The sequence below is a fragment of the Rousettus aegyptiacus genome, unplaced genomic scaffold (assembly GCF_014176215.1).
Source record: "Rousettus aegyptiacus isolate mRouAeg1 unplaced genomic scaffold, mRouAeg1.p scaffold_m13_p_19, whole genome shotgun sequence".
Classification (NCBI taxonomy): Eukaryota; Metazoa; Chordata; class Mammalia; order Chiroptera; family Pteropodidae; genus Rousettus; species Rousettus aegyptiacus.
Genome location: NW_023416294.1, coordinates 4630074 through 4657366, shown reverse-complemented (window position 1 = coordinate 4657366; position 27293 = coordinate 4630074). Strand labels below are relative to the sequence as shown.

The 27293-nt window shown below is 63.1% G+C and overlaps 1 protein-coding gene across 3 annotated transcripts; it reads left to right on the top strand.

Moving 5' to 3' along the window:
* The first annotated feature begins 3692 nt into the window (after positions 1-3692).
* On the top strand, positions 3693-24899 carry GYG2 (glycogenin 2). 3 transcript variants are annotated; one of them, XM_036235720.1, is made up of 9 exons: positions 3693-3749; positions 4127-4262; positions 12165-12339; positions 13352-13514; positions 14791-14917; positions 16295-16517; positions 17766-17972; positions 21200-21307; positions 23988-24899. In XM_036235720.1, the coding sequence occupies exons 3-9, from the start codon at positions 12229-12231 to the stop codon at positions 24147-24149; spliced, it is 1101 nt and encodes a 366-aa protein (XP_036091613.1). In that variant the 5' UTR covers positions 3693-3749; positions 4127-4262; positions 12165-12228; the 3' UTR covers positions 24150-24899. The 3 variants fall into 3 exon arrangements, with proteins under 3 accessions (XP_036091613.1, XP_036091612.1, XP_016014802.2); XM_036235719.1 differs by lacking the exon at positions 3693-3749 and adding an exon at positions 7208-7349 and having other exon boundaries at positions 4136-4262; positions 21203-21307; XM_016159316.2 differs by lacking the exon at positions 3693-3749 and adding an exon at positions 7208-7349 and having other exon boundaries at positions 4136-4262.
* The last annotated feature ends 2394 nt before the right edge of the window (positions 24900-27293 follow it).

The following is a 27293-nucleotide window of genomic DNA, read 5'->3' as shown; positions in this document are numbered from 1 at the left end:
TGCGTGCAAGTTGTGCGTTTTCCTCTCTCCCCAACCCCGTCCCGCGAGGACGCGCCGGTAACCCCCAAACCCCGCACGCGGCGCGGCGCGGCCACGACGTCACCCCTTCCCTTAGCCGCCGTCTCTGGTCTGCACATCCCGTCAAAACCGGGGAGGGGGTGCTGCTGGCGTCCGCTGGGCGCCCCACAGTGCTCAGGGCGCCCCACCCAGCGAGGACTTCGGCCCTCTTCAGAAGCGTGTCCCCACGGGGAGCCAGCCGGACCTCAGCTTTGCTCCTGGTAAGACGCGTGAGAGGAACAGAGGGGAGACGGGGCCGCCTAGAGGGATCGAGAGAATCCATAACCTACGCCGGAATCGATCCATCAGTATCTAGCTATCAGTATCTATCTACCTATCTGTCCATCAATCATCCATCTACATAGCTACATATGTATCCATCTTCCTATCATCCATCTATCTAGCTGCCTGTACCTATGTATCAATGCCGATCTATCATGTGTTAATGTCTATCTATACTTATCCATTAATATCTGTCTATAATCCATCAGTATCTATCATCCATCTATCTATCTATCTATCTATCTAAATATCTATCTAAATATCATCTATCATCTATCTAAATATCTATCTAAATATCTATCTATCTAATATCTATCTATCTATCATCTATCTAAATATCTAAGTATCTATCTATCTGTCATCTATCTATCATCTATCTATCTATCTATCCATCTATCTATGTATCAATCTATCATCATCATCATCTATCTATCTATAACTCTATCTACCTACCTACGTAGCATCTATCTGTGGCAGGGATTTCTAGTTGCAGGTGATTCTGCCCATAAGGGACACTTAAGACTATCTGGACACATTTCTGTTGTCACACGGGGGTGGGGTGAGGGGGGTGCGGGTGGGGATGCTCCTGGCACCTGGTGGGCCATGACCAGGGGGGCTGCTGAATGCCCTGCAGTGCCCAGGGCGCCCGAGGTCAGAGGCATCCTCCCTGAACGTCCCCAGCAGGGTTCCTAGCTGGGAACCCTGCTGGTACGTCACTTCTAACCCATGGAGAGGGGACGAATTGGGATCCCGCCTCCCACCCCCAGCCCAGTGAAGGAAGCAAGGCATGCCTGCGTCATTTCTGCGCAGATGGCCTGGCGTCGGGAGACTGTCCTGGGACCCAGTCCCCAGAGAGGGGCCGCACACGTGTCACACGCTGAGCCCTGAGCGGCGGGCCGGGGCCACACAGAACGTCCCGGTGGCATAAACGTGCAGGACACTCGGTACGTAGGGGGCCGGGGCCAGGCGAGCACAGAGGCCGGAGAACGCCCACGCCGCGTGGCCGCGAGGGGCCGTGGGGGCCGCGAGGGCGCGGACAGCAGCGAGCATTCCCGGAAGGGCCCCACATCGTCGCGTCTGTCGGTTTTGCTGCGAGGGGGCGGGAACCCAGGCCGGGCTGCGGAGGCGGCCCGGTTACAGATTCCTCGGACAAGGTGCCTTCCCCGATGGCTGAGAGGCTGCAGGGGCTTCCCGGAGCCTAGAGGGGCTTGCCGCGCCCAGGCCATCTCCTCACGCCCCAAGGGCGTCACGGCCGAGTGCAGGACCCACAGGGGACCAGACAGGTGCACGCCCTTCCCCGGTGACACCTTCCTCGCCCGTGAGGTGCGCGCTGACAATTATGGTTTCAGGGCACCTTCTCCATGGACAGGTGCCTCAAGAACCCAGGCTCCTTCGTCCTGTGCCTGTCCTCGTCACCGTCACCGTGGAAGCCCTTGTTCCGCAAGGCAAGTAAGCCCCGCCCCTCGCCAGGGCGAGCGAGAACGCAGGTGACGAGGACAGGCACGCGGGGTGGGGGGTGGGGAGCACATCCGGGCCCCGCCGGGGCGATTGCCAACGAGCTTCCGCCAGGGGACGCCCTCTGTGCACTTTCCAAGGCCCTTCTGTCCACGCTGAGCATCCTTTTTTTGTTTTGTTTCATAAAAATTTTACAGTTCTTCCATTTCCATGTTTCTGAACACAGAGGGCTGCGCTCTCATGTTTTCAAAACCGGAACAAGGCGAAATAAAAGCAAAATGCAACGAAATGACATCCCTCGCTTCTTGCAGCCTCCTGGGGTCGGTTCTCACGGCGCGACCCGCGGAACCCTGGGCGGGGGGTCGTGTGGGGCCCGGAAGCCCGCAAGGAGGTCAAAGTCATTTTCACCGTGACCCGAACGCGTCGTCTGTGTTTTCAGACCATGTCGGTGTGTGCAGACGGGGTGGAAGCGAGGCGACACGGGGTGGTCGTTTTGGGGGGGCCATTGGCTGGTTCGGTGGGGACGAGATCCACCTCTGCATTTCTGCCCCCGCCCCGCCCCGCCCCGGGCCCCCCGCCCCTGGGTGACGTCCGCAGGGCGGGAAGCGCATCCACGCAGCGCGCACCACGGGCCGCGGACTCAGTGCCGACACTCGCGTGTGGAAACGAGGGTGACCTGCTGGACCCCGGCGGTCCGCGGAGGTCCGCAGAGGCCCGAGAGCCCCTGAAGCCGCCGCCTGCCTTCCCGCGGGCTTTGTCAGCCGCCCCGCAGCGTGGGCCACACGCGCCTCCGCCCTGAGGCGTTTTCTGGCCCACAGGCCGGCTCCCTGCTCCCTCTATCGCTCCCCGTGGCGCACGTGTCCCCTGCCCGGAGCGCAGCGTGACCTCTGACCTTGCGTCTTCTCCAAGGCCGCACCGCTGGGTCCCCTCCGCACCCCGGTCCGTGCGCCTGTCCCGTGCTGCAGCTGGGCATTTCGAACCGGCCGCCCCGGGGGCCACACCTGAGCAGTGGGGGCCTCCTCGCCCCGCGCACTTCTGACCTGTGGACTTGAACCCCTGACCGAGGACAGCGCGACACCTGCATCCACCACCCAACTCGCCGTCTGCCGCCCGCATCCGCTGCGCTGGCCCGAGTGCCCGTGGTCACCTGCCCGGCCACGCGCGGCCTCGTGTGCGGGGCCAGGCCCGCCCGCCCGCACGCACCTGCTCACGCGCAGCCGCTCACGCATTCGTGCCGGGGCTCTGCTTCCCGCGGCAGCCTCGCGCGCATGCGCGCTCGTGCCCTCGGGGGCGCAGGCCCGACCCCTTTATTCCCTCATTCGTTCATTCGTTCATTCGTTCGTGCGTGCGTTCGCTCACGCGTGCGCTCACTGGCCCCCGCCTTCTCGCCCTCGTGCGCGCAGCCGCCCCTGACCCGCGCGTTCATTCACTGCCGCAGGCATTCATTAACTCGGGCGCATCGGAGCGCTCCTTTATTTACTTCATTCGTTCTCCCGGGCGTTCGGCCCTCATTCATTCGTTCCCGCGCCCCGGCCCGCGTTGCTCTGTCGTCGGCGCACCCTCTGCCTGCGGGACCCTCACGTCCTGCGCGTCTGGCGGGGCCGTGTCCAGCGCGCCCCGGGCGGCCGGCCGGCCGGGCTGGCCTTGGGCCCGGGCGCTCTGAGGCCTGCGCAAACATTTGCTTTGGGGCGGGCTGGGTAAAGGTTACTGCCCGAGCTGCCCGAGCTGGCCGCGGCGCTCGGCGGGGAGGGGGCCGCGCGGGGCGGGGCCGGCGGGCCGGGGAGACCCGGGCCGGCGGGGCTGTGCACGGGCGGGACCCGGCTTCCGGCGCGCGGCCAATCGCTGGGCGCGGGCGGCGGGGCCTCCCAGCGCGGGTGCGGGCCAGCGGCGGCCCGGCGCGGCGCGCTCGCAGGGGGTGCGGGTCTCCGGGCCCGGGCGGCGCGGAGGAGAGCGAGGTGCGCAGAGGGGGCGCAGAGGGGGACCCCAGCGAGGGGAGGGAGCGGGGAGCCGGGCCCGGGTGCGGGCCGAGGCCGCGGGGGCCGGGGGGGGGCGCACAGAGGCGGGGCGCGGCGCGGCGGCCGCCCAGGGCTCGGAGCGCCTGGCTGGGGGTGGGGCGGCTGCCCCGGAGCCGGGAGGGAGCGCTGGGCGCGTGCGGCTGGGACGCAGGGCGGGCCGGGGCGCGGGGGACACGCGGGCCGCAGCGGAGGCGCAGGTGACGAGCGGAGCCTGGCCAGAGGACCGCGTCAGAGGTGCGGGGCGCAGCGGAGGCGCGGGACGCGGACACAGTGGCAGGCGCTGCGCCCGGGGCTGCAGCCACGCTTGTCTCCCGCAGGCCCTGAACTCGGCGCCGGTTCCCTGGAGGCGACGCTTCTGCTGCCGCGGCTGGAGGAGGGACAGCTCACGCCGCACGCCCAGGCGCACGCCGGCCGCTTGCAGCGCGCGGCGCGCGGAGCCTCGCACCATGCCCGGTGAGTCGGCCGCGAGCCCCTGAGTGCTGCTGGCGTGCGTGACGCGAGTCTGCGCTGCAGAGACCCCCGCAAGGGCACCCCGAGCCCCCCGTGTCTCGTTATCGAAGCCGATGCCGCCCCAGGGCTGGCGGGGGTCGCAGGGCCCGGTTCAGCCGCTGAGGGAGGAAGGAACCGGCCACTTGCAGCGCCGTCCAGGGGCGCTAGGATTTCACAATGTTCCTCCTGTCCAAAGTAGCTCTGAGGGTTTCCTTGGGGTCTGAACTGTCTGAGTTTCTAAGCGACTGGAAGGCTTCATGCCACCAAAACTTTGGGGAGGCTGGTTCTTGGGGTCCTCCGGAGTCAGACCCTGGTGTGATCCGTGACCCCGATAAAGACCCGGGGGCCACCCCGCAGCAGGGAGGCTGGTGTGCTGGGCGAGGCCTGGTGGCTTGGCTCTTGGCAAGGCCTGGCCCCCAAGGACTGAGACTCGGTCCCACGTGCCTGTCCCGGGGTTTCGTGGACACGCGATCTGGACAGCTGACCTCGGAGGCTAGAGGTGTGGACTTAGACGTGTCACATTGAGCAGTGAGAAAGACGGGGGGCTGTGTGCACGCTTCGGAGGCGCCCCTCCTGGGCCAGATCACACGCGGTCATTCACGAGCACATTATTTTAAAAAATAAAACAACTCCAAACAGTGTGCCATTTGTCCGGAGGGGGATTTGATACACCGCGGACCGGCTTCCCCGCGGGGTCCCTCCTCTCGGGGCAGGAAGCACCCTCCCCAGGGGCGAGGTCCTGCCCCCGCCGAGCAGAAAAGGCCGTCTGTGCGCCGGCGGGGTGCCCGTCTCTGGCGAGAACACCTCACGCCCCGAAGCCGGAGCCCCCCCTATAAAGGCAGCATTCAAGCCCAGAGGCTCCCCGAGAGCGCCATCCCCCGGGGACAGGCTGGACGACCCCACGTGGGTTCTCAGCGCTCTGCGGCAAACAAGAACCCCTTTGAGCACGGGGAGGAGAGGGGGGAGCCGCCTGTTCCTTCAGGGGGTGGCGGGGACGTGGGCTGACTGCGGGACGGGCAAGGAGCGGAGGTAAACACCGCTTGCGGATTCACCTCGGAGGCGTCCGTCACCACCATCTGCGGGCCGAAGCGGCTTTGCTGACCTGTGCTTTGTCGGCCTGTGTTTGGCATGTAGCGCCGAGCGTCCCGTGCGATTTCTCGCGCGGCGTTCACGCCGAAGCCCCCGGTGCCACGGCGGCTGGGGGGCCACGCTTCGCACGCGGTGGCCTCGGCTCGTCGCGGCTGCTCTCTGATGCCACAGCAAAGCTCGGCTGTGGGCGGTTTCTCGGAAGGAAGGCCGCAGGTTGTCCTCACGCACCGGGACTGGCGCCCCCTGTGGCCTGAGTCTGGTCGCCAGGCACGTCCCCGGAGGAAGGGCTCCTCTGCGGCCTCGTCGTCCTCGGCGGGTCAGGACGGTCTCCTTGCGTCAAAACAGATGCGGCCAATCGTGTGTGAGTGTTCGTAGGCGCGGTGCGCGGCGGCCCCGGACGGCTCCAACGAGGCGCTTTGTGGGCATCGTTCGTGGCTCCAGACACTTCGGGGCTGTGTCCGAGGACTCGCCGCTGACGGTGACGGTGACGGTGGCGAGGTGCACCCTGCAGCCCCGTCGGGCGCCTCCCTTCTCTCTGAGGAAGGGCCACGGCCAGCGGCCTTCGCCGTGCACTTTGCGGGCCGGGACGATGATGCAAAGGTGGCCACTGGGGGAGGGGTGCCGAGCCGGGGTGACGCGGGCCGTGCAGTGTGGCGTGAAGCCCCCGGCGCCGGCAGGGGGCCGCCCTGCGCCCCGAGCCCCGGGCAGCGTGGGCTCCGCAGGGCGAGGCCCGGCGCGCCGTTTCCCTGCAGCTGCTGCAACTCACGCCGTCGACGAGGCCGCCCCAGCACCCCAGCAGTGTGTGTACATGTGTGCGTGTGCATGTGCGCATGTGCATCTGCGTGTGCGTGTGTGCGCGAATGTGTGTATGTGTGCATGTGCGCCTGTGTGCGTGTGTGCACCGTGCGTGCATGTGTGCATATGTGTCTGTGTGCACACATGTGTGTGCGTGTACATGTGCGCATGTGCATCTGCGTGTGCACGTGTGCATGAATGTGTGTATGTGTGCATGTGCGCCTGTGTGCGTATGTGTGTGCACATGCATGCATGTGCTCACATGTGTGCATGTGTGTACATGTGTGCCCGTGCATGTTTGTGTGTGCCTGTGTGCATCTGTGTGTGCACATGTGCGTGTATGTGCATATGCATGTGCACATGTGTGCATGTGTGTACATGTGTGCCTGTGTGTGTTTGTGTGTGCCTGTGTGCATCTGTGTGTGCACATGTGCGTGTATGTGCATATGCATGTGCACATGTGTGCATGTGTGTACATGTGTGCCTGTGTGTGTTTGTGTGCGCCTGTGTGCATCTGTGTGTGCATTCCTGTGTGCACGTGTGTGCATATGTTTGTGTATGTGTGCACGTGTGTGCATGTGTGCATATGTGTGTGCACGTGAGTGCATATGTGTGTATGTGTCCATGTGTGTGCGTCCGTGTGTGCGTGCACATGTGCGTGTATGTGCATATGCACGTGCACATGTGTGCATGTGTGTACATGTGTGCCTGTGTGTGTTTGTGTGTGCCTGTGTGCATCTGTGTGTGCATTCCTGTGTGCACGTGTGTGCATATGTATGTGCATGTGTGCGCATGTGTGCATGTATGCGTCTGTGCGCCCATGTGTGCGTGCATGTGTGTGTGTGCATGCATGTGCGTGTGTCCATGACAGGCCGGACGCGGACTGTCACCCATGAGCACTGTAGAGCCGACGGCCCCCGCAGCGCGTGCGCGGCTGGGAGAGGAGCCGGGATGAGCAGGAATGGACCCCGCGGGGCCCGAGACCCCCCGGGAGCGTCGCCCTGAGTCTCTCTCTGTGTCCACAGTGTCCGACCAGGCGTTCGTCACGCTGGCCACCAACGACCTGTACTGCCAGGGGGCCCTGGTGCTGGGCCAGTCCCTGCGGAACCACAGGGCGACCAGGATGCTGGTGGTGCTGATCACCCCTCAGGTGTCCGGCCTGCTCAGGTAAGGCTCGGAGACGTCAGCCCAAAGTGCGGCCGTGTGCTCGGTGCTCGGTGCTCGGTGCTCGGCGAGCCTCGGCAGCCCGGTCGTCATGCTGACCGGATTCGCGGGGTCCCCGGAGCTGAAACTCCTGGGACGGCGTGACCGCAGTGTGCGCGGACACTTGCCCGTTCGGAGCTCACGGCCCGTCCGCGTGCGGCGCTGCTGTGACAAGCGACTTCTTCCCTCGCCCGAGGCCCCGCGGGCAGCGGCCGTGCGGCTCAGAGCCCAGCTCGCTCTGCCGCCTCTGCCCCTCTCAGCTCTGCAACCTCCTCCCCACGGTGACGGACTGTGAGTTGCCTCAGGGTGTGCGGTCATCGAGGCTGGGGCTACAGTCTGAGGAAGGATGGGGGCCACTCCGCCGTGGGGGACACTTCGGGGACACAGCACGGGTCCAGGCTCAGTGGCACTCCCCGTTGGCAGCTGGCCGCTTCACGCTGCAGGGGACCCAGCGTCGTGGAGGGACGTGCTTGGTGGACGGGTGGCCTTGCTCCCTGCTGGGGGCTCAGGACATGGCGGCTGGAGTCAGGGGCTGGGGATTTTTTGGGCATTGACAACAAACAGCATCTGAGGACATGAGGGTGCCCAGAATTTGAAGGAGGCTGCAGGCGGTGGTCACAGGCACGTTGGAAGGTCCGGTCCCAGTTAGTGGTGGCTCCGGGGGCTTCCTGCCCTCTCGTGTGCTAAATCGTTAAGGGACAGAAATCAGGTTACCTTATCTAGCTCTCAGGGTTCCGATTTGAAAAGGGGAATTCTGGTCCTAAGTGCGTACTGACTCGGGGGACCAGGGGACCCACCGCTTCCCGAGGGACCATCAGCCGGGAGAGCCACCTCCCCCCGTCCTGCAGGAGAAGCGAAATCAGCACAGAGCCCGAGAGAAGCGTCTCCAGCTCCAGGCCGGCTCGTCACACTCAAGTCCACGAGAAGAGCGTGCTCGCGACGGACGGAAACGGAGGAGAGTTTGGGGGCCACCCACGCGGTGGCTTCAGAGAAAGACGGGCTCGTCGAGAAGAAGTGGGGTTCGGCGACAGACTGAGCGGAGGAGGAAGCGGCCGTGAGAACAGGCAGAGACGGACGGGGGGCCATGTGAGGAGTGAAGGACGGTTACTAACGGGTTACACTGTGAGAGACAGCAGGACGCCCGATCACGTGCCGCCCGATCACGTGACACCCGATCACGTGGCATCCCGGCAGCGCCGCGGGCAAGGTTCGTAGCGACGGGGTCTCTGACACGGATACAAGGCTCAGAGCCCACGGTCTCGTCTCCGTAGGCAAAGCCGCGTCCGCAGAACGTGCCCCGAATTTCTGTTTTGCAAACGACGAAGCCGCATTCAGCGGAGCAGCAGAGGCAGGCGGGCACCGGCGGGGGCGAGCACGTCCTCGTAGGAGGCCAGGACCCAGGCGAACGCCGGGGAATGTCTAACGCTGCGGCGGCAACGCCGTCTGTGTGTCTCCGAGGCGGATCGAAGCAGGTTTGTCCGCACGGAGGACGAAACAAATCCAGATGCCGTCGGACTCGCTCACTACGGCGTCCGCGGACGCAAGGAAGGGGGCTCGGCGTTGCCGACGGACCTCGTGTGTCACGGGACACGTTACGTCTTTCGCGGTCCTTGCGAGGGTCGACGGCTTGTGGGCTTTGCTCCGGCCGGGACCGTAGGAGCCAGCGACCATGACGAAAACCCACCAGCAGACCACCGCCCTTCCAGGCTGCGAGGTGCATGTGCGGAGTCGTGGGGTTGAGCCTTCCGCGGGGACAGGAACCCGGGGGCCGGCGCGCATGGCGTCCAGCAAACTGCATTCGAAAGACTTAATCCCGCCGCTAGGACTTTGCTTGCGGGAAGCAGGCAGCGCTGATCCAAAGCGTTTGAGAACGTAACTTGCAATGCTCTTTGTGGCAACGTAGAGCGCGGCTCCCCGGCCCACCCCATTGTCTTTGCACAGCCGCGAGCACGCCACGAATCCCAGAAATGGCCGGGCAGACAGCAGAGGGGAGAAGGAGTTGGTGATGCGCTGGTACTTTCTTCCAGAAAAAGCGGCTTCGAATAATGGTGTCCGACGAGAAAGCACGAACACACATACAGGAAGAAACCACCGAGGGGTAGGAAGAGGTAGACCAGGAGCGCCGACGGCTGTGCGATACCAAGAGTTTCCTCACGAAAAGGAAAAGCGACTATTTTTACACGCGGAGGGAATAAATAGCTCACGTCAGCTCCGAGGAGGGGTTTCCGCTGCACTGTTCCGTGAGTATCGCTCTGGTCGACATGGTCGATGCACAAGACTCGAGACAAAATAATCTCGAAAGGAGATGTCCGTATTCAGCCCAGTGAGTGTGACTCGCAAGAAAGAAAGAAGGATGCTTCAAATATTTGAAATTCCAATGATTTTATTCCTCGGGACTTTTGGGAAAAACGTTTGCTCGATGATTTCCTCGCGCGAAGTGGAATGTGACTCTAAGAGCAAATGGCATGCGGGAGGCCGTGCCAAATGTACCATGGAAACCCAAGAGTCTGGCGTCCGATGATGAAAATAACCTCGCGACAACTCCACACACGGCAGCCGATCGGGGAGCAGAGCGCGGGTAGAGAGGGGAACTTCCGGCAACACCACGGTCCTGTCTGGCGCGAGGCTATCAACGACTATTTTTACGTGCGTTCGGAGCTAGAAGTTTCCGTGTGTCTGCTGACAGCTTAAAAGGAGGAAAGAAGGAATGTACGACTTTCACAGCATCGACGGGAAATGCACCGCATGGGGAAATCGTCGAATCCTTGCAATGCAAAGCGGCGGGGGAAACTATGGTAAATACAACGGGGAAAAAAATCCCCGTAGGACTCGGGTTAAGTATGTCCGTGATCGTGGTACACGCGAAAAGATTTAAAAGTCTTTTCTGAAGGAGAGGCTCTCTTGGCTCGGGAAGACGAGGACGAGCGCCAGCCGTCGACGGAGCGCGGCCGGGGGGCGGCGCACGCAGCAAGGGCGCGTCTGGGCCGCGCCCGGCTCTCCCCGCCCGTCCCGCGCGGGGCGGGTCTTGCTTCTCCGTCCACGCGTCGTAACCGCGACGCGTTTTCGGGGAACCGGTTCGCGGTTTCACAGAACGTCTTTCCCTGTGGCTCTATCCGGTGCGGGCTCATGATTAGACGGAGCGTAAACATTTTTGGCTTAAAAAAGAGAAAAAAAGAGTCCCGAGCGGGTGACCCTTCCTCGGGGCGTCGAATCTTGGAGATCAAGATGTTTCCATGTCTTCTTGTTGCTGACGTCGACTTCGGGCCCTCGGCTCGGTCCGTGGGGTGTGTTTCTCCACTGTGAAGTTATGATTTTTTTTCCCCCTCTTTTTAACCCATTTCTCGTTTAGGAAAAAATTTTTAAAAAGCGCGCTCGCTGCCGGCGTTCATTTAATTTTAAACAAACATGTGTCTTTGAGGCGGAAGCAAATCTGACTGGCTTTTGAGGTGGAAATACAATAAATATGAGAGGAATTCTTGGAGTTCTTTCTAAGCGGAAGTTGTCTCTATCCCGACATCGCAGAAATGCACGGATCTGTCAGATTCTCGAGATGCGTCTTCAGCTGTCGACCCTTCGAGAACAATGGTCAGGTCACGTGTAGGAATGCTGCGTTTTCCAGGAATTTGACATTTTGCAGCGATCCAGAATTACTCTATTTTATAAGTGAAGGTACCGCTACTGAAAACAGAATGCTATAAAAAAAAAAAAAAGATGTCATTTCTCCTTAAAGACGATCGATAGACCAGAGCGATGCAGAACTAAGAACAAAAGTGAGGTGTCCCGCGGCAGCCGTCGGGGGCGAGGGTAGGACCGTGACCTCACGGGGCTCGCTGCAGCCGGACGCGCCCGGCGAGGGCTCTCGGGGCCGACGGGGAAGGGCTTGACTGAGAACCGTCTCGGGGCACAGACCACTCGACGCTGAGAACACGCTGTCTCTCCTCGAAACCTTTAGCTCTGCGGTGACCTGCCGTTGCCGAGTCTGGTGCGGAGGGGTTATCAGCGGTGATCGAGCCCCCGAGAACGGTGCTTTTCGGTTTTTCCTTCCGTGTTTCTGACTTAGAATTCTTCCTTAGGGAACAGCTGCTTTTTCTTCCCCGTTTACGTCCTCATTTGACTATGATATCGGCGCCGACCTGTGAATCGTCACTGTACTTACCCGCTGGGTTTCTTGTTTCTTTTCTCGTTCACCTTCGTTCGGCGTTGGGGACGGGGACCTCTCGGGACAGTCTCCCCGTATCCCAGCATTTTTTTTCCCGGCCCTTCCTACGTTTTCTATCATCGCAAGGTGTTCTAGGCGATGCCGAGGTATCCTTTATGCTAAGCCGATCGATCGATCGACGGGAGAGCGGCCGTTTTGTCCTGCTCGAAGGCAGCCTCTCGCGACGGGACCTCAGCCGCGTAGACAGCCACCAGCATGGCTTTTTGCAGAGGAAACGTCGATAGAGAAGTGAGCGAGTGTGGCTTGCTTTCGGCTCTGCGTTCACTCCTCGCGGCCGAGGCACTGTGGAAAAAATCATCACGATAGAATGAAAACGCGGCGGCACCTCCGTCCGCAGAGCGAGGCCGAGCGAGGTCTGCTGAGATGCGCCCAGACGCCGCCGCCTGCTCCCCGAGTGTGCGCAAGTCCCAGGGGGGGTGCCAGGCGCCGACCGCTCTGACACCAAGGGGCACGGCCTCCTCCCGGCGCCGCGCCCCACCTTCGCAAGCCCCGAAGGGCGTTCCCTCTGCGAGGGCCGCGTCCCCCACGGTCCTCCGAGCGCCGGGCGCGTGTCTTTGCAGGGTCGTCCTGTCGCGGGTGTTCGACGAGGTCGTGGAGGTGAACCTGGCGGACTCGGCGGACGCCATGCGCCTGGCCTTGCTCCGGAGGCCAGAGCTGGGGGTCACGCTCACCAAGCTGCACTGCTGGACCCTCACGCGGTACAGCAAGTGCGTCTTCCTGGATGCGGACACTCTGGTGAGTATGCCGGGCGGGGGGCGCCGAGGCTCCGGGCGACGACCCCGCCGGCCGCCGGCCCCTGCCGGCGGACGCGCGCCAGGTCCCGGGCACATGTCGCCAGCCTCCACACAGTCAGCCCGTCGAAGTCAAGCGGGGCCTCGCGGCGGGTCACAATCCTCCCCCAAGTGGCGTTTGCGATAACGCCATGTGCCCGACGCACAGTAGAACAGTCACCCGCCAACGAGGGCTCGTCCCCTGATTGGACGTGGAGCCTCGCGGTCCGCACTGGGCTGCTGCCCCGGCTCGCTGAGCTCCGGCCCCCCAATCGTCATATGGGGGCGTGGCCCGAAGCCCCCGTGCCCGCCGCGGGGGGCTCTGCAAGACACCCATGGGCGCTCCGGAATGCATGCGAGGCCGCTGCGTGGGCATGCGGTGCAGGGGGTGCGGAGGGCCGTGTGCGGGGAAGGGCCAGGGCCGGGAGGCGGACAGGGCCGGGAGCGGAGTCACGGCGCCGGCTCTGTGCCTCCTACGCCCCGAACGGCACGGTGCGGGGAGCCGACCGGCGTGGCTGGGGTCGCCCGCCGCCGCGGCCCGGCTCCCCAGGCGTTGACGGGCGACGCCCCGTCGCTCTGCGCAGCCCCGTGGCCGGGCGTCCTGTCCGTCACACGCAGTCACCTGCCCCCTGACGCCGGGGACGCCCCGAGCTCGCTTAGGCGTCCACGCCGGCGTAGCCCGCTGCGCCCCCCGTTACGGTGGCTGTGGCTTCCGAAGCCCACAACGCCACCACGCTTTGGGGTCCATTACACTCTCATGGGACCGTCGCCGGGCCCTGGGCCCAGCGTCGCGCGAAACGTCCCGACGTGGCCCCCGCCCGTGCGAGCCCAAGACGAAAGACTCGCTCAGAAGTCCGGGCGGGCTGGGTCGTGCGTCCCGGACGCCGTCGCCCGTCCTCGCGCCCGCGCTGAGCTCCTCGCGGGGGCCCCGGGCGTCCCCGAGCTGCGCCCCAGGCCCCGCTGCCGCCCCTCGCCAGGTGCTGAGCAACATCGACGAGCTGTTCGAGCGCGGCGAGTTCTCGGCCGCCCCGGACCCCGGCTGGCCCGACTGCTTCAACAGCGGGGTCTTCGTCTTCCGACCCTCGCTGCAGACGCACGGGCTGCTGCTGCGGCATGCCGGCGAGCACGGCAGCTTCGACGGTACGTGCCGCGCCGAGAGCCGCGGGGCGTGGGGCGCCCCGCCCCGTGCCCCGCCCAGTGCCCCGCCCCGCGCCCCGCCCAGTGCCCCACCCCGTGCCCCGCGGCCCCACCCCGTGCCCCGCCCCGCGCCCCGCGGCCCGCCCCCCGCCCCGTGCCCCCATGCCCCTCCCCCGTGCCCCCACCCCGCGCCCCCATGCCCCTCCCCCGCGCCCCACCCTGTGCCCCCGCCCTGCGCCCCCGCCCCGCGGCCCTCCCCCGCCCCCCCCCCGCTCCCCCCCCCCCCCACCCGTTCCCCTCCCCCGCACCCCCCCCCTCCCCGCACCCCCCTCCCCTTTCCCCGCCCCTTGCCCCGCCCCTTTGCCCCTCCCCCGACCCCCGCGCCCCCGCCTGCGCCCCGCCCCCCCCCCGCCCCCCCCCTCCCCCCCCTCCCTCCCCCTCCCCTCCCCGTGCCCCTCCCCCGCGCCCCTGCCCCGTGCCCGGCACCTCAGGGTGGGGGGCAGCGTGACGGAAAGGCGCCAAGACGCGGTGAGCAGGCGCGCCACGAGGCGGCCCCTGGCAACGCCCTCCGCGGGCAGAAGGGACGGCCCCCCGAATCTGCTCGCGGGGCGCGCCTTGGCCACGACTCCCCCCTAAAACGCCGGGCCATCCGTTTTGAGCGCGGCGGGCCCCGTGGCATCCCTCGCGAATAGCCCGCCCCGCGGTTGTAGAGTGGACGTAGCCAGGGACGGGGCGCGAGCCCGAGAGCGAGGCCGTGTCCTGGGTCGGCCGCCGGCCGCCCCGGCTGCGGGAGGAAGTGGGGATCAGAGTGAGGGGCGCGGAAGGGAACTAGTCCCCGAGACGAGCGCGGGTAGACAGACAGGGAGGCCGCTATGGAAGGCAGAGCGGGCGCTCGGGAAGGTGGGGAGGTCACGGAGGATTTGGGGGGCGCCATCTGGCTTCAGCATCGACCGCTTGGGTCGTTGGCGGGGGATTTGGGGGCAACCGCGCACTGCCTCGGCGAATGGCCTTGGTCGGGGGCGTCCGTGAGCGGCATCGGGGGTTCTCATCAGCGCTGCCGCCGCACGCGGTAGGAATGCATCGCCTGCAGCGTGCGCCCTAGACGGTGATTCGGAGCCGGCGACCGGGAGAGATCACGATCGCGGGAAGGAAGGTCCAAGGGCGAGGCGCGGGTGGCGGTTTCGTGGGCAGAGACGCCCCGTCAGGACGGACCTCGGCCTGCCCCGCGCCTCGCCCGCGCCCGGGGCCTCGAGGGTCACGGCTGCCATTGCGTCCTCAGGGGCCGACCAGGGCTTACTGAACAGTTTCTTCAGCAGCTGGCCGACGGCCGACATCCGGAAACACCTGCCCTTCACCTACAACCTGAGCAGCAGCGTGGCGTACACCTACAGCCCGGCCTTCAAGCGGTGAGTGCACGGCCGCACCCCGCACCCCCCACCCCACCCCTGCACCCCCCAAATCCTCCGGGGGCCGCCGCCGAGGAGCTAGCTCGTCTACCGCAGTCTGCGTCCGCTTCGGGGATGCTCAACAGAAAAAAAATGAATGAGGGTCGGTCATTCCCGGGCTCGTGGACCGCTTCGAACGATGGGTGGTCAAGGCGGCCAGGCGCACGGGGAGTGGTCCCCAAAGCGGTGCCCAGGGAACCCCCGGGGTTCCCCCGCAGCTCCTTCAAGTGTCTGGGCGTCAACATGACGGAAAGAAATTACTTCTAAGATTTTTTTTTCCCCGTCTTTTCATTCTCGCTCTCTGTTTTTGTTTTTTTTTTCGTGCGCAAATAGAGGGGTTTCACCGCCACCGTCTCCGACGGCGGGCGCAGAGCCTCACACAAGCAACCGGCCGTCTCCGTGGCGATGGGCGCTCCCGTTATCTCGTTAGGATTCTTTGAACACGGGGTTATTTTCCCATAGCGCTGCTGTCGGTCGTTCATGACGACGGCGACCGTTACGGCAGAACGTTCCTGAACCAACGTTCGCGTCTCGCGGGCGGGTTGTTTTTTTTTCACACTTCGATGACGACGTTTTCTCACGCCTCGGTTTTCATTTCCGCTGCCACGAATGTGTGTAGCCTCTCGGTCCCCGGCGGTTTCGAGGGTGTCGGGAGGTCCCGCTGCCCAAGCATCCGAGGTCTGCCGTGGGTGGCGTCGTCGTGGCCGGAAACCCACGGGAGACTCACGAGGATGCCGTGGGCGTCTTCCACGGCAGCCGCCGAAAGAGGCGGAGACGGGCTTTTACGGAAGTCCACACACGGGACGTAGATCTGCAGTGTGGACGTGCTGTTATGATTTCACGGGAAACCGAGCGCAGGAGAGAAAAAAAAATGTCCAGAAACGTGGAGGGCGAGGGGGGCGGCACGCCGGCTCGTAGCAGAAGCCAGTGCTGTGGTTTGAGCCCCCCTTACCGGCCGTCGAGGGCAGCGTTACTATCTTCTGGTCACTCTTCCTAAGGAGGTGGTGATTTCGCCTCTTTATGAGGCTTTATGAGGCTCCCGACTCGTTTTTCCCGTGTCGAGGACGGTCCCGGAGGGTCACCGTTATGTCCCTCGGTCTCCAGAAAGTGAAAGGATACCAATGTCGATTATTATTATTATTATTATTTTTTAAGTATGTTTAAGCGAAATAACGGTCGGGCAAAGTCGTAGCGCCCCGCCGACCGTCACCCACACGTGGGACGCAGGTCCGCACGCCGCCGTCTGTGACGCGGCGGCCCGCGGTGGCCGGACATTCCCGTGCGTGCCGCGGCCCTTCCGAGCGGCACAGCAGAGTCTCCGTCCCGTGTCCTCCGCAGGTTCGGGTCCAGCGCGAAGGTGGTCCACTTCTTGGGCGCCACGAAGCCCTGGCAGTATAAGTACAACCCTCAGACCGGCTCGGTCCTGGAGCAGAGCTGCGGGCCGGTCCCGCTGCACGAGCTGTCCTTCCTGAACCAGTGGTGGGCCACCTACCACCGCGGCGTTCTCCCGCTCTACGGCGGCGTCCGTCCGCAGGACCAGCGCCCGCCGCCCGCCCGCACGGTAAGGACCGCGCTCCGCGGGGGGCCGGGGGGCCGGGCACGGAGTCGGGAGTGTGGCCGCTTCGCACGGGGGACCCGGGCACAGCGTGGGTGACGACCGGGCCAGTGCGTCACGCACGTGGATCCGACGCCGCGTGGATACGAACTAGACCGCGATGGAAAACTACAACGGAAAAAAGTAGACGTGGAGAAACGCAGATGAACACTCCTTTAGGCTCTTTAAACGCTGCCTTTGTCTTTACCGCATTCCACGCAGAAGGAGGCCGCGGAGACAGGCGGCTCGTTTCTTGTGTGTTTGTTTGTTTTTCGCTTCAAATAGCGACTGTTTCATGAGCAGAAACAGGCTCTCGTTTCTTGTCTGTCTGTTTGTTTTTCACTTCAAATAGCGACTGTTTCATGAGCAGAAACGGTGAGAGGCAGAGGGCGGACACATCCATCATGCAAAACTCTTAAATTCCTTAAACTAGCCGCCCTCATGCGGGAAAGAGCCCCCCGGAGGCAAACGGGGACGGTGACTGATCGCTGCGTCGTCAGAGGGACGTGTCCCACGTCCGGCCGTGGGAGGGAGCATCCGCGGAGGGCTTCGAAACGCTGTCGATGGACAGGGACTCGCTGCTCTGAGACACGGAGCGATAAGCCTGCGCCGCGGAGTGTCCGCCCTCGGTTTGATCCGCGTGCGGTCACCTCGCAGGAGATCTTTTGAAGTCAGGACTCGGGGAAGTGTTCCCTTTTTATTTTTTATTTTTTAACGACTAGAGTTACTGACAAACGGCAGCAATCGTGTAGCTCGGAGCACCGAGAGGCGGCCGCGTTTCCGTGCCGTCCGGTTTCGGCCCGGTGGCGCTAGCGAGCGCTTTTCTGGGAGGGCGCAGCGTACCTCGGGTCCCGCGACACGCGTGACTAGGCGTGACTTGCGTTGACGTCGCCGACTTTGCGCGGTGTTCCGCCGGGCGGTTCGCAGGCGTGGGGTCGTACGGGGAAGACAGTGAGAGCTGCAGTCAGGAACTATGGCCCGGGGGGTCTTGTCCCCAGAGTGGCCGCATTTCTAGGGTATGAATAGGTTTTCGGGGGCCATGTCGCAGATCCGCGTGGCATTCATCGATGACCTTACATTTGGACAGCATGGACGGCAGGGTTGGGGGGCGCTGGCCGCACACACAGGATGGGGTGGGTCCTGGGGCCCCGAGGGCAGCCGGAGAGGTGCAGAGGAGTGAAGAGGACTCACTGAGCATGTCCCCTTTCCATCCAGGCGTACCTCAGTGGCCTTGAGGAGCCGCGTGCAAATCCAGCAGCCAGAGCCGAGGAGCCGTGTGCAAATTCGGTGCCTGGTGTCGGGGAGCCGTGTGCAAATTCAGCGGCAGACCCCGGCCAGGCTTGGCCCGCTGCGGACCCTTCGGAGCTGCCCGTGGCCGTGGATGGGACCCCACCCTCGCCTGAGAGAGGCCATTCGGAAGACGTAAGTACCCGCACTGCCCGCAGGTGTGACGGAGAGTCTTTCCCGTCGTCAGGGGCCGTGTGTCTCCTCAGACGGTGCTGCGGCCGCCCTGGCCCCCGAACCCGCAAACGCTGCCCGGTCTGGGAACGCGGACTCGGCACAGTGCTTCGGGCCCGGGCGACGTGCATGGGGTGGGGGCCGCGGCTCCTCAAGGTCTGCCGGTGCGCCGTCTCGAGGTCGCACAGCTGGGACCCACCGACGCCACATGGGCTTTGAAACACACGTTCCCAGCGCGTGAAGGACCCTGCGACGGGCAAGGGTCCCGCCTTCTGCAGGCGGCACCTGCAGCCGGATCGCAGGTCGGCCGACGCCTGGACGTGAGCCCCGGGGCGCACATGACGGAGGTGTGGCCGGCCACACCCGCACACCTCACCCTGCAGGGTTCGAAGCCACCCCCCTGCGAGCACTCGTCACGCGAGACTCCGACGCATGCCGAGAACCGGTGACGAGTCCCATCTCCCTACTGGGGGAGCCCAGAACCTTCAGGTGTGACGGGCCAACCTTCTGTGCCCCTCGAGCCCGGCTTCCAGAGCGCCGTCCCCGGAACCCCAGGCCTGGGACGGCTTGCGCCGGTTAAGGCCGCCCCGTCTGCTCAGCTCCGCTGAGGCCGCCCCTGCAGCGCTCGGCGCTCGGAGGGCAGAAGTCGCCAGCTTTGCCGGATCGAAGCAACAAACGTTAAACGAGGCGCCGTCCTTCCGTGCCGACCTCCGCGCAGGTGCGCGCCGTTGAGGGATTGCCCGCGTTCCGTCCTCACGGCGAGGGGCACGCCGCCCGTTCGCGTCTCCCCGGAGCGAGTTATCCTCAGCCGTCGGCCGCCGGGCGCGTGCGGGCCCCGCGCCGGAGGCGGTTCTCAGCTCTTGCCGTGTGGCCGGTGTTTCCCTTCACCTCTGAACCGCCGACCGCGTTTCGACTCCCGCCGGCGTGGCCGGTGCGCGGCAGGCTGCCTGGAAGTGTCCCTCGGGGCAGATCACGTCCAGGCAACTCCGCGCGAGACTCGATGTCGAGTCGTGATGTCGCAGCGTCGTGGACGTCTCGCGAAGCCCGTCGGCCTTGGAGGCCGAGGCCCGGGGCGGAGAGAGGGCGCTTTCCCGAGCTTTTCGCTCCCCTGATGGACAGCGGGCTCTGCGGAGCCGGAGGCGGCCCCCCCGAGCGCCCGCCCGCGCGGGTCAAACGCGGGTCACACACGGGACGCTGCTACTTCCAGGAACGTGCTGAGTTCCCGTCAAACCCTTGTGCTGAGGACGCGGCTGCTCCCGGCTCCGTCACGAGGGGCCCCCAGGAGCCGCTCGGAGCCGCAGGCAGCACACGGCTCAGGGGCGCTCAGCGCGGGGCGAGGGCTGGGGGCGAAATGGGAGCCCCCGAAGTGAGTAACCGCAGCGTCGCCCTGACCAGCCCGGGAGGCCGGTGTGCGGCCCGCCGCCCGGCGTTTCGAGCCGGGGAGGGACAGACAGAAAGGATACGGACAAGAGAAGGCGTCTCCGACCGCCGGTGTCCGTCTCTCCCATTGCTTAGTCACTCTTCCCCTGCGTCCTCGTCCCAGCCGGCCGCACTGGGCTGGGCTGGTGGACGAAAAACAACCGAAAACAAGCACAAACCCAACTCTCTCTCTCGCCCGGCCGTTTCTCGATGAGCAGGTCACTCCCCGGCCGCGTCTGCAGGTCACCGTGCAGTGACACTGCGCCCCCTGCCGGCCGATCTTTCAACTCTCAAGTCTAGTTATTTGTTTTTAATTTTGGGGGCGCTGGAACCCAGTGCGGAAAACGGAAACGAGACCTCGTCTTCTCATTCCTGCTTCGAGGGCGCGTCCGGGGTGTGGGGCCGTGGCACCCTGAAATGTCTGCCCAAGTCCTCGGCTCTAGGACGCATTTATCCTGCACAGGAAAGCCATGAGTATATATTTTATACAAATTTTTATGCTTATTTACAAGATATGTTTATATATTATATATGATATATTTATTTTATATTTACATATAAAGATTTTGTAGGATTCTAACGTCTCCCCGGAGACCGGCGGGGAAGTCGCACCGTTATTTTATCATTTCTTAGCAAACATAGAACCCGAGTTAAATCCTTTCAGAGCGAGTGTTGGCCCAGGTGGAATTTATTGACGGCTCCTCCGTTGAGAGAAACTGAGCTGATCGTGTTGACGTTTCCCCATATCCTATCTGACGACTCTTTTTTTGGTGGAGTGCCTACTGTGTGCTAGGCTGAGGGCTCCATTTGTCCAGCACAGCAAATGTCTGTGCTGCATAGCAGTGAAGAAAGTGAGTCTCAGCGGGAGGAAGTGAGTCACCCAGCTCCTTTTTCTTGCGGGCATCGGGATCCGAATCTCGCCCCGTGCCCTACCCTGCCATGCTTCGGTAAGGAAGTCGTCCATGTTTTGCGGGGTGCGTGCATTTGGGTGTGATGCTACATCCGTCCGGTTCGTCTTTAAGGTGAGTCCACGTTGTTCCCGTGGCTCGCGCATCGCGGATAAATTGCTGGCATCGCTGGTGTTGGCTGCAGAGGGCTAGGGTTTTCGGAGGGACGTGAGTTCAAGTCTCCGTGTCTCACTCATGACCGGCGGTGTTGGTGACGGGGATCGCCGCCTGAGAATGGAACGTCTCGCCGGGAAGGGCAGGGCTCAGGCGAGGAGTAAGAGGAACTCACAGCATGCCTCCGAGCGTCGCTCGGGGAGCAGCGAGGGGCGCCCGACGCCCCAGCTCCACGTCGCGGGGAGAACCTCACTCTGCTTGTGGAGTCTACGCGCCGCCTTGACCTCCGGAAGAAAGCGCTCACGTTTTCACGTGCGCTTTCGAATTTATGAGATAGGAAAAAAAATTAAAGTTTAGAAAACTTTAATCTGCGTCACTGGGTGGTGAACCCACACAGACGGTGACCTCTCGCTGAGGGCACGCCTTAGCGACCTGTGCCGTCGGGCATAAGCTCGTCGAGTTCCTCCCCGAAAAGTCGATCCCGATCTCTCAGGGGAGAGCCCGTCGCGTCTGCCTCGTGAGAGGAATGGCGGGCGGCGAGGCTGGGGGCTGGGGACACACAGCGTCCGGAGCCTCTGCAGAAGGCGGCAGAGTCGCCCATAAAATCTCATCTTATTTCTTCCGGGGGTAAAAAGAGTCTCATTCTGGTTAAGGCGACGGACTGTTTCCGACGCTCGCCTCGGACTAACGATGCGATGGTTGTGTTTCCAGAAGCCGGCGGATACACGGGGAGGTGGCCCGACGGACGAATCTGCGGACCTGAGGCAGGAGCCCGCCGTGGCAGCGACCCCGGACGCCGGCCCGCAGGACGCCCTGGAGGTGGTATCCCGCTCGATCGCGCCCCTGCGCGGCTGTCCCACCTCGCCGGGCGGGGGGACAGTGCGCCTACCTTCCATCCGTCCGTCCGTCCGTCCGTCTTCTCTGCCTCCGGCGTGGTCCTGGGCACCCGCCCCACTTTCTCTCCCTCCTGCATAGTCTCGTCCTTCCTCACGTCTTTCCTCTTGGTCAAAGCGGCGCTGCAGGCGGTGGTCCAGGAGGAGGGGCCGCGCCGGCCTCTCTTCCCAGAGAGCGTGGGAACTCAGCCCGCGACGCCTTGTCCAGCACGGGGCAGGGCATGGCGGGGCATGCGGGGCAGGGCGCACAAGCTGCAGAATGCGGGCGTGGACGCTGCGGGGGCAGGGCAGGAGCACCCGCCCCCTCCTTAGGGACCAAACGGAAGCCGGATACTTCCGGAGACTTCGCGGTCAGACGTTAGCGCTCGGGACGCACGGCTCTGTCCGGGGATGCAGTTCATGAGAGCAATCGCGTTTTTTTTGGTTTGTTGTTTTGTTTTGTTTTGTTTTGTTTTGTTTCTGTTTTTTTTTGTTTCATTTTGTTTTTTTCTGTTTTTTGTTTCATTTTGTTTTTTTGTTTTTTGTTTCGTTTTGTTTTTTGTTTTTCCTCTTTGTTTTTGTTTTGATTTTTCATTTTGTTTCATTGCTTTTTTGTTTTTTGTTTTGTTTTGTTTTTTCTGTTTTTTGTTTCATTTTGTTTTTTGTTTTTTGTTTTGTTTTTTGTTTTTTCTCTTTTTGTTTTTGTTTTGATTATTTGTTTTGTTTTTTTTCTGTTTTTTTGTTTCATTTTGTTTTTTTCTGTTTTTTGTTTCATTTTGTTTTTTGTTTTTTGTTTCGTTTTGTTTTTTGTTTTTTCTCTTTGTTATTGTTTTGATTATTTGTTTTGTTTTATTTTGTTTTTGTTTTTGTTTTGTTTTTTGTTTGTTTTGTTTTTTGTTTTTTCTATTTTTTGTTTTATTTGTTGTTTTGTTTTGTTTTTGTTTTTTTTCTGTTTTCTTTTTGTTTTTGTTTGACTTTTTGTTTTCTTTTATTTTGTTTTGCTTTTTTCTTTGTTTTTCCCTGAGGATGCTCTCTCGACACCTTCGGTCTCTAAGTAGCAGGAAGCACAGGTCGGCAGCCGTGCGCTGGGCTCGCACTGAGAAGCAGAGCTGGACTTTTGTCCTTGTGCGAGTTCGGCGTCGGGCGGGGGGGCCCGGAAGCAACAGGAACTTACTCCTCACAGTGGATGAGGCGGCTCGTCCGGGCTCGAGGGCCCCCCGGATTCGGGGTGTGGCGAGGGCCCCTTCCCGGGTCAGAGGCGGCGTCTTCCCCCCGTTCCCCACGTGGGCGAGGCGCGAGGGGACTTCCCGCGGTGTCCCCTACGACGCACACGCTCCTTTAATCTGTCTTCTGTCACTTTAATTTGCAGGCGCCGAGCCCAGAAGGGCTCTGCCCACCCCCCCTCGTGCCCCGCCCGCCTCCCAAGGCCCCGCCTGCTGGCACGGCACTTAGGGCTCGGGACTCAGTCTGGGGAGACACGAGCCCTCAGTGGGTAGCGACATCTGTGGGAAGAAGGCCCGGCAGCCGACGCACCCAGCGCCGACCCTGGAGATGCTGTGATTTCTTGGCTCCTCATTGCGGAGTCGGGGTCGGGGAGGCCGGCCGCAGGGCCTCGCGGAGCTGTCAGGGCCGGGGCGCCCTCACGGGGCCGCCGTGGGAACGGTTGTTCCTCCTTCTCGCCTCGTCCCTGCCCCACGGGATGGCTCCGTGCGGAGGAAATGGGCGGGGAGGCGCGTGGGGAGCAGAACCCCCCGCGTGGACGGGCCCCCTTGAAACCCACTGTGGCGGATGAGCAGGAGACGGCGTGTAACCCAAGTGTCCGGGGCCCACCGCTGTGTCCCGCACACTCGGCCTCCGGGCAATGCGCGGGTCAGCTCGGCGTCCGTGCGTGCACGTGTGTGTGTGTGTGTGTGTATGTGTGTCTGCTCGCACGCTGAATCACCATTCCGCAGCTGTATTTTTAACTGTTCTTCGAAGCGGGCGTCTTCATCACCTTCATGGGCCCACGTGAGTCGCTAACGGAAGTGAGGTGTGTGTTTGTGGCCACACACTCGTGAGTCTGTGTGTCTTCTCACGCACATCCCTGACGATGGAAAGGCCTCTGTTGCAAGGAGAAACGTAGTTAAATCGCTATTGTAAATGGGCTTTGCCAGATAGGCTCTATTTATAGAGGGAGACTATTTTTTTCATTTCACTGCTTGGAAGAATATATATATTTTTCCGATTGCTTGATTATGTACGGCGGTACGAAACACTGCGGTTTTGGTGAAAGTAACCAGTGTGCCTGTCTGTAAAACGGTTCAGTGGCTGAAAATGAAATCAGTCCTTGAGGGAAAAAGGGAATGTGTGCACGATTCCCTTCTACGGCATTTCCAGAAACAGGCCAGCCACACCGGCGTCTGAGAATATTCTATCGGACGCCAAAGAGAAACGATGTTTTCCTTCTCTGTTTTCTTGCTGTGACGTCGACAGTTGCGATTTGTCCCCGGGCCGCGCGTCCACGATGAGCAGCTCCCTCGGTGGGGGCCGGGCCGCTGGCCGACGTGGACGGCCGGCCGGCCGGGGCGTCGGGCCCGCTGTTCGTGAGCAGTGGCTGAAGCCGCCTCCGGCCCGCTTGTCTTCCGCAGGTGGACCTAGCCATCTCCGTCGCCGAGCTCTCCATCGAGGAGAAGGCGGTGGAGCTGAGCCCCGAGGAGGAGAGGAGGCAGTGGGAGGAGGGCCGCATCGACTACCTAGGCAAGGACGCCTTCGCCCGCATCCAGGAGAAGCTGGACCGCTTCCTGCAGTGAGCCGGGCGGCCCCCCGGGGTCCGCCGCCTCCGGCCCCGACGCGGGCAGACGCTGTCCCACCACGTGCCTCTATTTATGGTTATTTATGGCTCGCCCACCCGAGTGCCTCCCCGATGTCACGGGGACCCTGAGGAACGCGGCCCCGAGTCCCCAGCTGACCCGAGTCCCCTGCGTGGCCCCCGCCTCCCACGGGGCCCCCTGGAGGCGGCGGAGCTGCCGGTAGACCCGCGATGCTGGTTTGGCTCCGGGGCGCCCGGAACGGAACCTGGGACGGGGGCTCCCACGGCGTGCGTCCTCCGTGGGGTTAGGGTCCCAGCACGTCTCCTCCTGTCCCCAAGCTCGCGGCGCTGCTGCGTGTACTCAGGACCTGCGCATCCCGTAGCCGTAAGTGCTCACACAGCGAAACCGTGACGTCCCTCGGACGTGGCGAAGCGCGTGGCGGAAATGCGACAGCCGTCCCCCGTCTGCCGCGAAGCCCCGCCTGACGCGCGGCCGCCGTTGACAGACACGTGGTCCGGGACGCGCCGCAGAATGCAGACGGAAGGTTCTAGCTGGCGTGGGCAGGGCAGCCGCCTCGAAACTGGTCGACCTGCTGGTTTAGAAGAAGCGAGGGTTTAATTCGAGGGACTTCCGGCGACAAGTCGATCGTGTATGACGACGCTCTGTCCTTGGGGGCCAAAGCATGGACGGATGGATGGACGGACAGATGGATGGTGGATGGATGGACGGACGGATGGGTGGATGGATGGATGGATGTTGGATGGATGGACGGACGGATGGGCAGATGGATGGATACGTGGATGATTGGATGGATGGATGGATGGATGGATGGATGACTGGATGGATGAATGTACAGACGGACAGATGGATGGATGCATGCATGCATGATGGATGGATGGATGGACGGACGGACGGATGCAAAAATCGAACCTGCTCTTCCCTGACGAGGCTGCGTCTCGCTACCTCAGCCCCCGAGCGCGTGTTGAGTCACGGTGCTGCCCTCGCCATGTCAACGCGGCCCTTTTGGGAGACTTCTGCGTTTCGTGAGACTGGACCCTTTCAGCCACGAGAAAGCCTCGTCCTCAGCAGGATGCTCATTCTGCGATCTCATGGGGGGCGGGGACAGCTCACGGGGCCTGTCCTTTGTGGCCACCACGGTCATAATTAAAAGCGGACATCGCTGTGCCAAAAAGAAGGAAACGTGGGTTTATTGGCTTTTTTCAATGTTTGAATGGCGATCGATCAGGCGTGTATGATTGAAAACAAAGAGCTAAGTAGACAGGTCTGGGAGAAGGTGTGAGAGCTCCGTGAACACTGGGGGTGGGGGGGGACGGGCCACACCCCCGTCGCCTGGGGCAGCTTAGCTTGGCTGGGAGAGGCTGGCTGAGTGGGCGGCGTCAGCCGGGAGAAGCTGTGTGCCGCCCCCGCCTCTCCGGGGGGACCGTCCGTGGGGGGCGGGCGCTGGCTCGGTGGCTTCAGGCGCACGCTGGGCTCGGCGCCCGCTCTGCATCCCGCCGTGTGCCGCCCCCTCCGGGTGGACGCCGCCGCGCCCCGGGGAGGACCTACGGCAGCGGGGCGGCCTCGCTCGGCCGTGTGCGCCAGACGGTCCTCGCCGTCAGAGGAATATTCCGGATTTAACGGGGAGACGGAGTGTGGGCGTCATTGCGCTTCACGAAATTTAAATCACCAGGTGGGGTTTCCAGAATTCCTAGTAGTAGGCAAACGCGTACACGCAGGGACGAGGCACGTTTCCCCAGCATCGGCCTCGAGATCACTCAGCCCCCCACCCACACGCCCATCCATCCATTCACACGTAGACCCCGATACCCATCCGGCCAGCCCCCCCACCCGGCCAGCCCCCCACCCATCTGTCCATCCTTCAGTGCAGCCAGCCACCACCCCCATCCACCCATCCATCCGTCCACCCACCCATCCATCCATCCATCTGCCCATCTGTCCATCCCCCCACCCATCCACCCATCCATCCATCCATCCATCTGCCCATCTGTCCATCCCCCCACCCATCTGTCCATCCATCCATCCTTCCGTCCATCTGTCCAGCCGTCCTCCGCCTGCCCGGTCACCCGCCCACCCATTTGTCCGTCAGCACCTCAGCTGAGTTGGGCCATCGGTTCCCGCCATTCCAGTGGCTGCCACCTTTAACCCCAGGCACACGTCCACTCACGTGCTCTCGGGGCGGGGGGTGGGGGGGGTGAAGAAGTCCGGCCAGTGCGCGGAGGGGTCCCCGGCTCCCGCTGTGCGAACCCGACGGTTGGGTGCGCGGGCTCAGCTTCGTAAGGGAACAGGGCGCTTGATGTTCGCATCGCCGATAGACCAGTGGGGGTGTCCTTCCGATGCCAGGCCCGGGATCCGTTTGCCGGCAACGGAGACCCGCCTGGGTCGCTTCGGCGAAACGGCCGGCCCGTGCTGAGCGCGTGCGGGCAGCGGCGCGTGAAGGAGGCGAGCCCAGGGCCGGCCGCGGGTCCGGGGGGCGGGCGGCCGGCAGCCGAGTCCGGGAGCAGGACGCACACAGGGCCCTCGGTGGGGCGCGACACCTTGACCGGCTGTCCTGCCTTGTACCTTGCGGGGACGGGAGACCCAAAGTGGTGTTGGGGGCCCGTAGCCAAAGCTCAGGCGGGGGCCGCAGGGCGAGAAGGAGCGCAGGCCATGCCTGTCCTTTGCCCAGAGGCCACGTGGCTCTTTTTCCACATGCCACTGGCAAAACGCCCCAAGCGACTGACTCAGTCCAGTTCCGTCCGGGCTGAGCGGGTCACAGGGCACAGACCAGTGACTTATGCAGACACCGCCTGGAACGTGTCCAGGATCCAGGTGTGCCTAGAAAGCTGGACCCCCGTCGGCGAAGTCCGGCCGGAGCGGGCTGGGGCGGGGGCAGGGACGGCCGTGCGTGGGACCCTTGTCGCGGCCACATTCGGAGGCCTCTCCCGGCACGGCACGCCTCGGCACCCCGACCGGCAGCTCCAGGGCGTCTGCGGATGCGTCAAGACCACCCGCAGGGGAAAAGCAGACGCCGTTTGGTCCGAGCTGGTGACTAACGGGCTCCCGGCAGCTGGACGACATCCGCACGAGGTTCGCGACGTGGCCGGGTCGGCCTTCGCAGAGGGACGCCCACGGGGGTCGTGGGGT

Bases quoted from the DNA above. Each gene is read 5' to 3' on its own strand.
- GYG2 (XM_016159316.2), top strand. The intron at 7,350-12,164 runs GTAAGGCTCGGA...GTGTCTTTGCAG, and splicing joins CAGGTGTCCGGCCTGCTCAG to GGTCGTCCTGTCGCGGGTGT. The intron at 16,518-17,765 runs GTAAGGACCGCG...CTTTCCATCCAG, and splicing joins GCCCGCCGCCCGCCCGCACG to GCGTACCTCAGTGGCCTTGA.